This window comes from Piliocolobus tephrosceles, chromosome 21 (assembly GCF_002776525.5).
Source record: "Piliocolobus tephrosceles isolate RC106 chromosome 21, ASM277652v3, whole genome shotgun sequence".
Lineage (NCBI taxonomy): Eukaryota > Metazoa > Chordata > Mammalia > Primates > Cercopithecidae > Piliocolobus > Piliocolobus tephrosceles.
The window spans coordinates 47,572,714-47,587,551 of NC_045454.1; the positions used below are offsets into that span (position 1 = coordinate 47,572,714).

Genomic DNA, 14,838 nt, shown 5'->3' on the forward strand with positions numbered 1-14,838 from the left:
GCCATTCTCCTGCCTCAGCCTCCGGAGTAGCTGGGACTACAGGCGCCCGCCACCTCGCCCGGCTAGTTTTTTGTATTTTTTTTAGTAGAGACGGGGTTTCACCGCGTTAGCCAGGATGGTCTCGATCTCCTGACCTCGTGATCCGCCCGTCTCGGCCTCCCAAAGTGCTGGGATTACAGGCGTGAGCCACCACGACCGGCCCTTGGGTGGACTTTCTGGACTTTTAAACCTGGAAATGCAAAGTCTTTGGGTCCTGGGATACTTTCCTTTTCTTTTTTTCTGAAACTCCTATCAAGGGCTAGATTTCCTAGACTATGCCTCTGACTTCCTGATCCTTCGTATCTTCCAGCTCTGTCTGTGCTGTGGGAGGGGCTTCTTCAAGAGCCTCCCAATCCACCAGGGCGCTTCTCTCCTCTAGATGGTAACATCTGAGAGCCGCTCGTTCCTGGAATGTTTCTTCTTCACAGCAATGGCTCTTCTTCCATAATACAAAGTCCCGGGCCGCTCCAGGGCCCTGCGCTCACTGCATCCTCCTTCCTCGGAGCTCTTCCCTTCTTCGCTGCGCAGACCCTGCTTTGTCATGGGAGCATGGCCTCCAATGTGTTGGACCCCCTGGCCGTTGATCCCTCTGTGCACGGTGACAAGCCGTGTGTGAGCTGGGCCTGGTGAAGGCAGTGGCAGGGGCTGCTAAGGGCAGGAGCCTGTGACTTTAGGGGAGCCCCAGTATCAGCATCTGTGGCTTTGCTCCACTGGGCCCCTCTGTTCTCTGGGAGAGGACCCTATCCCCTCTACTGTCTCTTCTGGCCTTGGGGGTGGGGGGATGTGAGGCTGGCAGCTGGGCCCCACTGCCAACCCTAGGAAGGTGCCTCCCTCCTGCTCAGAGCCACCCACTGTCTTCTGCTGGTTACCCCTGCATCCCCCCAGCCCCCCAGGAGCTGCCCATGTCTGCCTGCTGTCTTTCTGTGGCCCCATGGTGTAGACCAGCCGCTCCCTGCTGGCTGTCCTCCTGGTCGCTGGCCCAGGAGGTCTCCTGCCCACCCTTCCCTGCTTCTCAAAGCCTATAGACATGCTCAGCTGCCACTGCCCCCTCTCCTGTTCTCTGCACTTCACTCTGTGGCGTTTCAGGGGCGTTTCAGGAGAGAGTGGAGATAAATAAGCACTTAGCCTGCCAGGCTTAACTGGACGCCCCTGGGCTCATTCCTATGAGCCAAATGTCGGGACGTAGTTCAGATAACTAATATTTCCAAGGTGGACACAGGTGTTCTTTGCAGCTTGTATGGCAGGAGGCAGGGTGGACGGCCTCTGGCCCTGTCACCCAGTAACACAGGCCACCTGCAGCACCCAGAGTGGGACCGTCAGCTCTCAGTGCCGCGATGGCTCAGGGCTTCTCACAGGGCGGGGAGGACTGGGGCTGCCCCAGCCCTGGCCCCAGGCTTAGGGATGGCTGGGAGGTTGGCCCCAGACTGAGCCCTCAGAGCCGCCCACCCGCCCCCTGCCTGTAAGTGGCCCAGTGCTCCCCGCCCCCAAGACTAGACCCTGTGCTGAGGAATTTCACCTTTGAGAAAATGAACGGCAGCTCTAGGAAAGACAGGAGACAGTGAGTCCCTGAGGCTGCACGCTCCCTGCAGGGGCTGGCAGGTCCCTGTGCTCGTGAGGTTCTGTCCCTGAGGGCTGAGGTCCCTGTTTCTGTCCCTGAGGGCTGAGGTCCCTGTTGGTGGGGAGGGCTCAGGAACGCAGCTGGGGTGCGCCAGCCCTGGCAGGAGTCGGGACCAGAGGCGTGGTGGTGTCCTGCACTGGTGCGGGGGCGACAGGCCAAGGCAGAGCCGGAGGGGACAGGCAGCACGGAGCTCAGAGGGGTAGGGGAGACGAGACCTGGGCCTAGCTGGGCTCACAGAGCAGCAGTGGGCCAGGGAGGCTGTGGTGAGGCGGGTGCACAGATGTCCTGCAGGGAGCGTGTACATGCTGGAGCGTGTGTACACGGCGCTTCTCGCATGGAAGGAGTCTGCACGGAGGAGCGCCGCGTGGGTGCCAGAGAGCACTGTGAGGGCTCCAGCTCAGGCAAGGCACAGGAACGCACAGCAACACAAGGCGTGGGGAGGCTGAGGACACCCGCCAGGAGCCAGGCTGCCGTTTTAGGCAACCCATCCATCAGGGGAAGAATACAAACAGCCCCCAACGCTCGCCCGACAAGATTTAGCTCCGGAAGAGACCCGTGTAAGGTGGCGAGCGGGGAGCAAGCCACGTCCTCTGAGCTCAGGCGGCTGTGCCGAACCATCCGCACCCCACGGGGCACCTGGTAAACACATGGGGTTGTCCCACAGCCACGCTGAGGGCAGGGAACGCTGGACCACACTGGGGCGAGGGCACGGTGCCCACCCTGATGCCATCCCTTGGTCTAGGGCAGGGGTCCCACCCACGGAACTGGGCAATGTCTGGGGATATCTGTGGTTATCACGACTTGGGGTGTGCTCCTGGCATGGAGTGGGTGGAGGCCAGGGACGCTGCTCAGCACCCTGCAAGGCCCAGGATGCTCCCCCCACCAGAGAAGGATCCAGCCTGTGTCCACAAGCCCCTTGTCTGGGAGACAGAGACAGTCAGTCTACCGTGTCTCCCGATCCAGCCTGAGCCACAGATGCTCAGATAGGGCTGCCCTGGCCCCAAGACACGCCCTCAGGGAGGGAGCCTGGGTCAGGGGAGAAGGCAGGCCATGTGGAGAGAGCACTGCTCAGGGGAGAACCGACCACTTCCCCGGTGGCGGGAGGGGCAGCTTGGGCTTTGAAATGTGAGTCACCCATCCGCCTCTCCAGAGAAAAGCACCCTCCATGACTTAAAAAAAAAAAAAAAAAAAAAAAAGTGAATCAGCCTTGTGTTACATACTGAAGGCTTTAAAGAAAACTAGATCCTTGGGAAGCTGACTTCATTTGTTATTCAGGCTCGCTGCTGGGTGAAGGCAGCCCCCAGCAGCTTCACATGGAGTGTGTGGGAGAGGGCGGGAGGGGGCTCCTGGGAGGAGCAGGTCATGAGTAGGAGCGAGGGGGTGGCTGGGGCAGGGAGGCCAGGCCGCGCAAGGGCTGGTTCTGGGGGGTCCACTTCCTGTGTGCAAAGATGGTTCCGAGCAGCGGTGAGCGCAGTGGCTTCCGCATCTCCTCCTGGCAGGCAATTTAGACGGCCTCTAGTCCCATTCCACTCCCGGCACGTGGTGCCAGTCTATTGGCAATCCGCTCTGTTGACCAATTAGCCTGAGCCACAATCAATTAACCATTATGCAAATAGCGCGTCCGGCTGGGCCTGGGAGCTGGGTGCACGAGCTCTGTGCCGGTGTGGCCGCCTGGACTGGCCTCCCCAGGAGGCGGCTCTTCACGAGGAGCACGCAGGAGGCAGGAAATCAAAAGAACAGATCACAAGCGCAGAAGGGACGGCTTCACCTCGGCGGGGCTGTCAGGTGGGGCTGCAAAAACACTCGGGGCAGAGGGAACATTCTCCGAGACAGGCCGCGGGGCGGGGAAGACAGAGGAGGCCCAGGCAGACGCCCAGACCACCCAGGAGTCCCAGACTCACAGACAGATGGACATGCCCAGTTCGAGGAGAAGTTACTGGACCAGGAGTGACTTTTCAGAAACCAGTTCCAAGGCCCGTTTCTTCAGAGTGTGGTGTGGGGGCCGAGGCTGAGCCGCCCCTAACCTTGGTGCTCAGTGGCTGGGTCTCGAGTGGGCACCATCCATCACCAGCTGGGATAAGATCAAGCCAGCAGTGACTGGATGGCTGCAGAAGGCAGGCCACTGTTCAAAGGGAAGGCGGAGGCTGCCCCCACACCAGGGCCACCACTGTTGGCCCAAAGACCAGACCTGCCAGCAGCTAGTCTGGGTACGGCCCACAAGGTAGGAACAGTGTTCACAGGTTTTGTTTTGTTTTTTTTCCCGGGGAGACAAGGTCTTGCTCCGTCATTCAGGCTGGAGTGTAGTGGTATTATCTCAGTTCGCTGAGGCCTCCACCTCCTGGGCTCAAGTGATCTTCCCGTCTCAGCCTCCTGGGTAGCTGGGACCACAGGAGCACACTACCACACCCAGCTAATTTTTAAATTTTGTTTAGAGATGGGGTCTCAATATGTTGCCCGGGCTGGTCTCAAACTCCTGGACTCAAGCAATCCATCTTCCTTGGCCTCCAAAGCGCAGAGATTACAGGTGTGAGCAACTGTGCCTGGCCAATATTCACATTTTTAAGTGGCTCAAAACAGAAAAATTATAGTATTTGGTAGCACGTGAAAATCATGAGATCCGGATTTCAGGGTCTGTAAACAAAGCTTCACGGACACACCCCGCACATTTCTTCTCTATCATCTGCAGGAGTCTTGAGATGCCATGAGTCGTCGAGACATTGAGACACAGGAGGTCTGGCCTGCAAAGTTGCCAAGTCACAAATGTTTGCTCTCTGGCCCTTCCCAGGAGGAGTCGGCTGAGCCCACTCTGTGCCGTCCCTCCCGGCTCCAGCTCGTGCTCAGGGGCTCCCTGAATGTTTCTTGGGCACCAAACAGGAGTGAGATCTGTCAATAATTGTGCCGAGAGCAGCTCAGAGCCCTGGAAGCCTGGACGCTTCCCAGAGTGGGGGCCGGGGAGGCCAGCACTCGTCTTCACTCTGGGTATGAAGTGGACCTCCTCCTTGGCTGGGACCTGCCTCCGTGTCCCCACGGCCTCTGGTAGTCGGAAGCCAAGAGGCTGCAGACGTTCTGCCCTCTCCTCCAGGTGGACACCAGACAGCTGGCTGGAAGATCTGTGCGGCAGTGGAGACACCGATGTGCAGGGAGGGGTTCTGAGTGGGAGGAGGGCATCCAGGGTCATGCCAGGGGCCAGCCTTCTGCAATCCTCTCCACGATCTCAAATCCAAGCAGCACCTTTACACCGAAGGAGCAACCGCAGACACAGAAGGGCAGGGGCTCTGCAGCCCATCTGATGCCATGTGAGTCCTTGCACGGGACCCGCCTGCTCTCGGTGCCAGGGAGGGGCCCGAGGAGCCCGACAGCAGAAATGCTGTGAGTGAGAGGGACAGGGAACCATGTGGCCTGGTGACTCTGCTGAGGCGGTGGCATGGGGCCTGGAAGCATGCCATGCTGAGGGTCAGCCTCCTGGCGGGGACGTGACAGGGAGTATGGGGAGCCCGCGCGTGTCAACGGCACAGACACTGCCCGCCGGAGCGGGGCCCACCCACCCCAGCAAGGCGAGGCCTCGAGAAAACGCTGTCTCAGACTCGAGGGGAAACAGACAGAACAGGAGGAGGAGAACGAACGAGGAGGCGGGGTGGGAATAGGAAGAAAGGGAGGAGCAGCACACGGCCTGGAGTCCCTGCAGGTGGGAAGGAGCCTGGGCCACCTGGCAGGGCCACCCTCCGTCACGCCGGGCCAGTCACGCAGCAGCCCCTTGGCAACTCACCTGCGGAGGAGCTTGGCCTTCAGCGAGGCCCGGGACGCGCTCCAGGAGCTCAGCTCGGGGCTGGTGAGCGCCGTGGGCCGCGTGTGGTCCAGCACTGTGAGGTCCTTGCCCTGCTTCCACAGCTCGTAGCGCTCGGGCTGCAGGATGCGCACGAACACGTCCATGGAGATCTTGACCATGTCCTTCCGGCACGTGCACTGTGGCAGGAGACGGGCACCTGAGCCTCTCCCTGCACCGCACCTGGATGGCTGGCTCCACACACCCCACTCCAGAGCAGGGGGGGCCCCGGCCCGGGCCTCCCACACCCCATCCCACCGCTGAGCTTTCCGCTTCTAGAACATTTTTCTTTCGAGACAGGGTCTCACTCTGTCACCAAGGCTGGAGCGCAGTGGTGCAATCATGGCTCACTGCAGCCTCAGCCTCTCAGGCTCAAGCGATCCTCCTGCCTCAGCCTCCTAAGTATCTGGGACGACAGGAACCCACCAACACGTCTGGCTAATTCTTAGGAGACTTTTTAGAGATGGGGTCTCGCTATGTTGTTCAGGCTAGTATTGAACTCCTGGGTTCAAGTGATCCTCCTGCCTCAGCCTCCCAAAGCCCTGGGATTACAGGTGTGCACCACCACTCCAGGTCTGTTTCTAGAACTTCTATCAAAAGTCAGGAAATGGCGGCCCCTAGTTGTGAGTCCCTGGTTTGCCTCCATGGAGTTGTAATGGCCACTGAGCAAACACCCAAGAGAAATGGGGGCTGGGCGCACGGCTCGATGAGGGGCCTGAGGTTCAGGACTGGGCACCACCCCACGCACAGTTGTCCAGAGACCAGCGAGGCTGAGATTCAGATGCTTCCTGTTGGTTCAGGCAAAAATCTCCCTCCCGTCAGATGCGGTTGCCCCCAGGTAGGTAAAAATGGATACGGAGTATTTCATAACAGCGATTGTTCCAAGAGGGCCGGGAAGCGGGGAAATGATGGCAGTCCCCAAAGAGCTGAGAGAACTGACAGGAATCCCGGAATATGACAATGGCCCCTCCTCAGGAGGCCTCACGAGGGCAATGGTGGCCCACGGGCTCCCGCACACCTCACCTGACTGCCTCCAGCTTGCAGGGCTGGAGGGACGCCAATGTTAATGAAGACGACGCTGAGGGTCTGGGAGGCTCAGGGACTTAGTGGCTACGAAAGGACATGAACATGCCACGTGCTGTGGCTGGCTTGCCTGGGGTCTTGCAGGAAGTGAGCAAACACCCAATAGGAATTTCCTGCAGCCCTTGTGTTTGGGAACCTCAAGCGAGTGGCAAGGATGAGCTGAAGTCCCCTCTAGCTGCCTCCCGGGCAGATCTGCCGCTCTCACGCCCTCAGCCCTTCCCAGGTCACTGTTCCTGGTGGCTCTGCTGCTGCATCACTTTGGTTACACTGGGCACTGTGAAGGATGTTGTGCAGGTGACCTGGTGACACTCAACATTTCAGGGACTTGGGGCCAGAGAAGCCAGGCCCCAGAAGGCATGAACAGGGCAACACAGGGAGACGCTGTTTCTACAAGGCATGAACCCAGATGCCCAGGCGGCAATTCCCACCACGGCACTCAGATCCCAGGAGGCGGCCAGGAAGCTCTGGTCTGTCGCTTACCCGCTGAGATGGGGCTGGAAAAACACCAGCCTCGAGAGGAAGGGGGAAAGGGCAGGGCTGGCAAACAGTGTCACACAGGCCCAAACGCTAAGTGTTTTCAGCTTCGAGAAACTCTGCCACCATGCCTCAAAAGCATCACAGACGATGGGCAAATGCATGCACGTGGTTGTGTGTTAATAAAACTATTGACAAACACAGGCCAGGGCCAGAGTTGAACCATGGGCTGCAGTTTGGAAACTCCTGGTCTAGACTCTAGGGGACAAAGTATCCCTGGGAGTCCCCACAGGCATGGGGGAGGGCCATGCAGAAGCTCGGAGGGTGGGGGGCAGAGGCACGGGCCCCACCTCTGAAGGGGGCACAGCCCTCGTCTCCTGCTGGGGAGAGGCAGGCCCAGGGACCACATGCCAGAAACAGACTGCCCCCACCTCTGCCAACCCTCATCCCAGCCTCAGAAGCCCACGGGGAACTTTCTGCCTCTCCATCAAACACACAAAGGAGAAGCCCATTTCCAAACATCATGAGACACTCTTCCGTTTCAAGTACCTGTCTTGCTGTCACTACCCGTGCTCAACGGGATGAAGGAAACAGGAAGGGAAAGACTTAATTCAACGCGACTATTCCCTTGCCCTGATAAACCTTTCCAGGTGGCCCGCCCTTTGCTTGGAGACACTGACGTATTTACGACCCCAAATCTGAAGCTGTGGGGCTGGGGACGGCAGAAACCTTCCTGTGGAATTTCCTGCAGCTCGTGCCTCCTCCCACCTTCCCCAGTCCTGAGGGAGCCATGGAACCTTCTGCTGCATCCAGGAGCAGGGGCTTGGGAACAGTTAGAGCCCGACCATGCTGAGCAGGAGGGAATATTTATGGCCAAGCAATTCCCAGCAAACTCAATTCATTCAATGAAAGATGGCGCCGGAGAGGAAGGCTGGTGGTGTCACTTGGCCGTGGAGTGGCAGGAGCACAGATGGTGCCCGCGTTTCAGACTCCTGGCCGGGCCGGCCGCTCCGGCATCCCCATCCACAGCAGCTTAGGGGATTTGTATTGAGCGGCTTTGCAACTGCTTTTCCTTAAGTAATTAAAAAAAGCACCTGTGTGCACCCGTGGAGGGGACAGGCAGACACGCTCCATGGAGCACACTGCCGTGGCCTGGAGCCCGGCCTGAGCCCCCTTGCCCGGCCGGGGCTGGCCAGGCTCCAGAGATGCATCCCCTGCCCCGGGGGCTGGCGCCACTGTCAGGACAAAGCTGCTGGTGCCAGCCCGCCCACGGCTGGACTGGAAGGAGGTGGCAGCTGGGAGCATTCCTGCGAGTCTCCACGTGGCCCCGCAGGGAGCTGGGGAGCTGGGACACCCAAGAAGCAAACATCAGGAAGGAGGCAAGGCCGGTGGGTCGTGGGGAGGGAAGCACGGCCTCGTGGATCGAGGACACGGGGCAGTCACTTCCGAGTGCTGGGCAGCTCCGCAGGGCCACAGTGTGGGAGAGAAACCGCTGGGGCTGGTGAGGAGACCCAGCTCCCCTCAGCAGCAGCCTCCTGCTGAACATGCCCAGCCCCCACTGCAAGCCACCAACTCCAGCCTCTTCGGATCGGCTGCGCGCCTGTGGGAGCCACGTGCCCAAGAAAAGGGTGAGCCAGGCACGTGAGGACTTCTGTGGGCTGTTCTACTGTGGCTGGGAAGGGTTCAGAGCAGGCCGGAGGGAGCCCCACCACAGAGTCCTCGGGCAGGGCGGACCTCGCTGTCTATTTTCATTCATTAGCGAGGCCCCCGACTGTCCTCACCACAGCCCTGTCTAGCTCCCCACTCTCTGGGACACGCGTGTCTGCGAGGCTGTGCAGGAGTGAATGGAGGGGACGGGCCCTGCCCGCTACAGTTTCCTGCCCCCCGACTTGGTGGTCCTCTGTCAGCACTCGCGACGGAGAAGGAAGGTGCCATCTGGGGAATCTGGCCGTGTCATTAGTTTCTGACGGAGAAATCGGGCACAAACAGGGCAAGAGGAGGTCTGTGTGGCCCCCGAAGGCCTGAGCACGCCCCAGGGCCCTGTGTTCCATTGTGCAGCGTGACACACGCAGCCACCAGAGCCGTGTGTATGGGTGAGGCCACCCTGAGAGCTGCGGGGGAAGCTGGGCAAGTCTGGCCAAGGCAGGGTGGCCGTCCAAGACCAGGAGGTGGGGACTCAGGTGAGGAACGCGGAGCACGAAGCCAGGGTCCCACCGCCAGTCTCCACTGAGGGTCTTTGTTCCCAAATACGCCACATTCTCTGCGGGTCAAGGCCCCAGGTTGCCCGGCCTTGGGATGGGCCTCTCGTCAACAGGTTGGGCCCAACTGCAAGTTCTCCGCCCCCACCGCTCTCCCCAACGCTAAGGTCCTGGTCTCACTGCTCTGGGTTGGGCTCGAACCCATAAGCTTTTTCTCGTTCCCGGGTGAGGCCAGCAGAGCAGAGTTTCAAAGCAAGACCACCCCTCTTGGTGCCCCAGATGCCAAGCAGAACCGGGTTCTTGGACAGCGCTCATGTCAGGGGGTGTCCTGACCACCCTGCCGAGTGCACCTCTGGGGACCTGGACAGCGCCGCTTCCCAGCGCATCAGCAGAGGGAGAGGTGGCTGCTGGGTCCTGCGGAATCCCCCAGAGGAGGAGGGTGGGTCAGCATCACGGCCCCTACTTGGCCCCCAGTAAGCGCGGAGCAAAACCCGGCAGCCTTGGGAGGATGCAGGGAGGAGACGAGCAGCTCTGCCAAGCTGTAGACGACGGGCGGAACGTGGATCTTTGCACACTCCGGGCAAGCTCGTCCCTAACCTCCCCCTGCCCGTGATCTCGCCTGAGGAAGGAAAGAATTCAAAGACGTCCTTTGCTTTTATATTGAAAGACAAGTATGCTTGCGCACACACACACATCACGACGACTCTAACCAAACCGTTCAACCGTCGTGGACAGAATAAATAAACGACACACGACAGGGAGGCGGGCACTGGGAAGATGTGGTCCACGGGACCCTTTCAATGACAGAAACGTCCTCAGGATGTGTCTGTTATCTGAAGAAACACAAAGTGTACAGTCATGAATACAGCAAGAGCCCAGTTATGAGCAGAGGTCTCTAAAGAGAACGCCCACAGTGCATGGCCAACGTGGGCTGATGATGCAGAGGGCACAGGACCCAGAGCGGGGCCGAGCAGGAGCCCAGGGCTCTCCATGCCTGGAGCGGGGCTGCTTCCCAGCAGGGGCAGTCAGAGGCCCAGGAGCCGGCGGTGGGGCGCGCGCGGCCGCCGTGCTCACTACAAACTGGGACTGCCGCCCATGTCTACACAGACACACCCGCATCAAAACACTCACTGCGGTTCTTTCAATTGTGGGAGTAAACACTTCTGTCCTACTCATTTCTCTACATCTCTTTATTGAGAAGGCATATCACCTAAGGTGGGCCCATGGGCCACATCTGGCTTACCACTTGTTATTTGTGAAGTTTTATTCACACAGCCACGCCCGTTCGTATCATCCACAGCTGTGTTCATGCTACAAGGGCAGGGCAGAACGCTCACAGCGGGGAATAGCACAGCCTGTGAAGCTGCAAACAGTTACTATCAGGTCCTTCACAGTAAGTGGGCTGGCTCAAATGGTGGCTCACACCTGTCATCCCAGCACTTTGGGAGGCTGAGGCAGGAGGATCGCTTGAGGCCAGGAGTTCAAAACCAGCCTGGGCAACATAGCGAGACACTGTCTCTACAAAAATTTATTTTTAAAATTAGGTGAGTGTGGTGGTGCATGCCTATTGTCCTAGCTACTTGGGAGGCCGAGGTGGGAGGATCATCTGACCCCAGGGGGTTGAGGCTGCAGTGACCTGTGATCATGCCACAGCTCTCCAGCCTGGGCAACAGACTGAGACCCTGTCTCAAAACAAAAAGCTTGCTGAAGCCTGACTTAAGTCATGAAGTTACTTTTCTAGTGTTAACTCGCAGTGTAACAGCCTCGGGGTGAACATCGTGTTCCACAGACCAGCTTCAGCACACTTTGGGAGAAATCGCAGGTGTGTCTGTGTAGACATGGGCGGCAGTCCCAGTTTGTAGTGAGCATGGCGGCCGCGCACGCCCCACCACCGGCTTCTGGGCCTCTGACTGCCCCTGCCGGGAAGCAGCCCCGCTCCAGGCATGGAGAGCCCTGGGCTCCTGCTCGGCCCCGCTCTGGGTCCTGTGCCCTCTGCATCATCAGCCCACGTTGGCCATGCACTGTGGGCGTGCTGCCCCCGGAACTCAGGTGCAGCTCAGAGAGCGGGGCCCACCACACCTCAGCCTCATGGGGGCCTGGATCCTGCTGCCCAGACGGGGCCCAGGGGGTGCGACTCTCCCGGCCTCACCACCTGACCCAGCTCCAAACTCCCAGAGCCCACGGACTTTGCACATTCCAGCTGGGACGGCCCCAGTTGTCTTAATGAGCCCAGACACTCATACACAGGAGAAAACAGCAATTCAGGTCCCTGAAATGACAACTTCGGGACCCAGAGTCAGGCTCTGGTTCTCCCGGGTTCGCTGAGACCTGCCCAGGGTCTGGGGAAGAGAAGAGGCACAGCCTGAGGAGTGACGTCTTCTGTTTCTAATTTTTGGGGGGTGTGAGGGTGTCCATTATCTCCGTGACATCACTTCCAATACGCTCCACCTAAAAGCAGTCCTAGTTTGGACGCTCCCAAGGGACACACATGAGGTCCAAATCCTGGAAGTGGCATTCCCAGACAAAACCCCCTTCCAAGCCAGAGCATCCCCGTGCCTGCTCCTTGCTGGGTTCAGAACTGTCTGGCTCAGAATTGAAAGCACGTTTTAAGGACCTTTAATTTCACAAGATTTTAGTTGCTGGGGGAAAAAAAAAGGTACTGATCTTAGATTAGGTTCTGCAATTGTGGCCATAAAAACCCAGAGCAAAACGGTTTCTAACTTTTAGTTCAAAAAGAGTCACGTCTCCCATGTCCGAACTATAACAGGCTCTGAATTAATAAGTCTGAATTAATGTAGTTTTACCATGCAACGCCGGACCCTGCCCTGAAGCAGCTCATAGTGTAACTGGGAGACAAAACAAACACATTACGAGAAGCTGGGGGACCTGGGAGCAGAATGGGGCCACGTGCCCAGGAGCTGTACCGGCATGCCTGCTCGTCCTGTTGTTGCTGGGGTGGGAGTGCACCAGCCGGAGTGAGCTCCTCTGCTTCTCGGGGTCCTGCCAGTGGGACTCATTGGCCAGGGATTCGGCCAGCCTCCCTGCCACCCACCCAGCAGCCACAGGACACTTTTCTCCAGATAAAAAGGGGAGGGCCAGGCTGCAGGCAGCTGTGGGGAGGGGCCCTCCTCCTGCCCCTCACTCACCCCATGATGTGCGAGTGGCCAAACCTCAGGAGCTTGGAAGCCACACAGAAGGTGGCTGGCCTGCCCTGGCTCTACAGAAGGTGGCCGTGCACCCCCATGCCCCATGTCACCTCCTTTAGGACCAGGGCAGGATGGGGAAGGGAATCGGGAAGGGAACAGGGTGTGGAGCGAGCCTCACACAGCAGAAGCCAGGCTCCCCGGGCTCAGGGCCGTTCCCTCCATCCTTCTCCAACACGGACCCTCCTGACGTGGCTAACATGAGTCTCCACTGACAGATGCTGTCACAGACCCTTAAGAAAAACCTGGGGTGGAGAGAGGGTCTAGCAGGAGGCTCGACCAGCTGCAGCTGCTGCTTGCAAATGACAGGCCCAGGATTGATGGCCGTCGAGTTCAGGGGACCTGGACTAATCTCAGCACGGCTGCTGGCTGGCTGGCCCCTGTCACCTGGTGCCCAAACACCAAGCCAACAAGCTAGAAGCAGTGTGGCCGTCATCTGCCCCGGAAGGCTGACGCATCCGACAGCCTGATATTCCCGACACAGGCCTCAGAGGATCCGCTGCTACATTCCCAGGAAAATCCAAAAGCAGGTGGGGCTGCTGGTTTGCCTCTGTTTATGCAGAGCAGGGCCCGATGTAGAGATAAATAGATTTCTTTTTTCCAAAGCATGAAAACAATAGAAATCAGAATGTCGATGGGCTCAGAGCTGGCAGTCGCAGAGCCCAGGGCCTGCTTTAGGACGTTGTGCCAACCGAAATGGGCTCGTGTGGTGCCTGCTGCAGAGAGCGGGGGAAGGGGTCAGAGCGTCCAGGAGTGGCCAGGCCTGCCCAGTGCCTGCAGGAAGCGAACACTGGCCCTGGGCTCTGCATACTCACCGGCCTCACTGGCAGCAGTGCCTTCCAAAAGGGGGTGCCACCAACTGCCCCACACACCCTGCCCTGTCCTGCAGGCTGTCACAGGATTGGCCTGTGCAGAGGGCGGAAGGGGTGGGTGCGTGGTGGGCAGGGCCATCGCTAGGAGAGGCGGCTTTGGCTCTATCTTGCACTCCCCAGGGCTTTCAAGTGAAATAAATGTAACCTTTTCATGGGAATAAATATTAATGCCCAATAAAACCTGGAGATCTTATGACTTAGCACCGCCATAGCACTGGACGTGCAGAGCTCTTCACTGCTCAGACTGCTCCCAGGCAGGCCAGGGGCGGGGAATGGGGAGAGAGACGCTGACGTCACGGGCCACATCCACAGGCCACAGTGGACCAGGGCTCTCCTGTGGGCGGGGCAGGTGCCACACCCACCACCCGTCACCTGTCACCCATCGCCCCCCGCCGGTTGCTGGTGAAAGGAGAGCCTGAGGGGAGCCGGGGCCTCGATTCCCTGCTGTAGTACAAGATCCCTCAGACCAGCAAGAGACCGGGAGGGGCCCCAGAGGCCACCCCGGTCCTGGCCCCATTCCTCTCCTGCTCCCCCGGCCTGTGGAGGCTCAGCCCCTCTCCCAGACTTCCCAGGGGTGCCCAGCTCCACCCTCCCCTAGGCTCCGGCCGTCATCGTTGGCGACTTCCACACTGACCTGCTGATCCTTCAAGGGACACCGAGAAGGCCCCACTGCCTCCACTGCCTCCACTGCCTCCACTCCCTGCCAGGCAATACCATGCCCCTCCTGGGCAGCCAGAGGCAACTGCAGGAAGGAGGCCATGCTCATGGCGCCGGGCTGTAAGTGACGCCCTGGTTGGTTGCCAAGCCCACGCCACCCCCTCTCTCCTGAAGCTACGGGAAAGTGGCTTTAGGGAGGACACACCTGCCAGGACAGGGAAGACAGAAAAGGAGACGACGGCGGGCTGGTGGTGGGACGTGGCGAGCAGGCTGACAGCCGTCAGGGGCCGATCCCAGCAGAGACACGGACGGCGGTGGCGGGAGCACACCTCACGCCTCACAGCCCAGGGTTCCCTGGAAACGAGGGTGGGATCGCTCACCACGGAGGTCTGGGTGAGGACTGCTGGAGCACCCAACCCCTCCTGGCACCCTGGTGGCCACCTGTCCCTCCTCGCTGGACTCCATAGGCTCATTTACTGGAGAGGCCAGAGAAGGTGGGTGTCTGGGCTGGGGACACTGGGCACAGTGGAGGATGTGGGTGCCACCCTTAGGAGCACAGGTAGGAGGCTGGAGGGCTACTCCCTGCGCAATCTGGCTGGCCCAAGGGGAGAGACCCAAAGGGCCTGATGTGGACCCCCCCATAACAGCGCACCCAGCTATCCCAGGGTAAAGCACTGAGTGAGCCTCTCCCTGCCCTTCCCCTGCATCCACAGCCCACCCGGATCTCCCCGGGTAAAGCACCAAGTGAGCCCCTCCCTGCCCTTCCCCTACATCCACAGCTCACCGGATCTCCCCGGGTAAAGCACCAAGTGAGGCCCTCCCCTCCCTTCCCCTGCATCCACAGCCCACCCAGATCTCCCTGGGTAAAGCA

At 59.5% G+C, this 14,838-nt stretch overlaps 1 protein-coding gene across 8 annotated transcripts in view; it reads right to left on the minus strand.

Moving 5' to 3' along the window:
* The window catches only part of KDM4B (lysine demethylase 4B), a 193,569-nt gene that overhangs the window by 43,001 nt on the left and 135,730 nt on the right, over positions 1-14,838 (minus strand). For 7 of the 8 annotated variants that reach the window (XR_002725124.1, XR_002725125.1, XR_002725126.1 and 4 more), the window contains exon 10: positions 5,424-5,620. Coding sequence is in view for 5 of the 8 variants with exons in the window: in XM_023185634.3 (XP_023041402.1) it covers positions 5,424-5,620 (197 nt within the window). In the remaining 3 variants the exon portion in view is untranslated. Of the gene's footprint in view, positions 1-4,636; positions 5,025-5,423; positions 5,621-14,838 lie in introns of those variants that run through there. The other variant, XM_023185637.2, reaches the window with a different exon arrangement.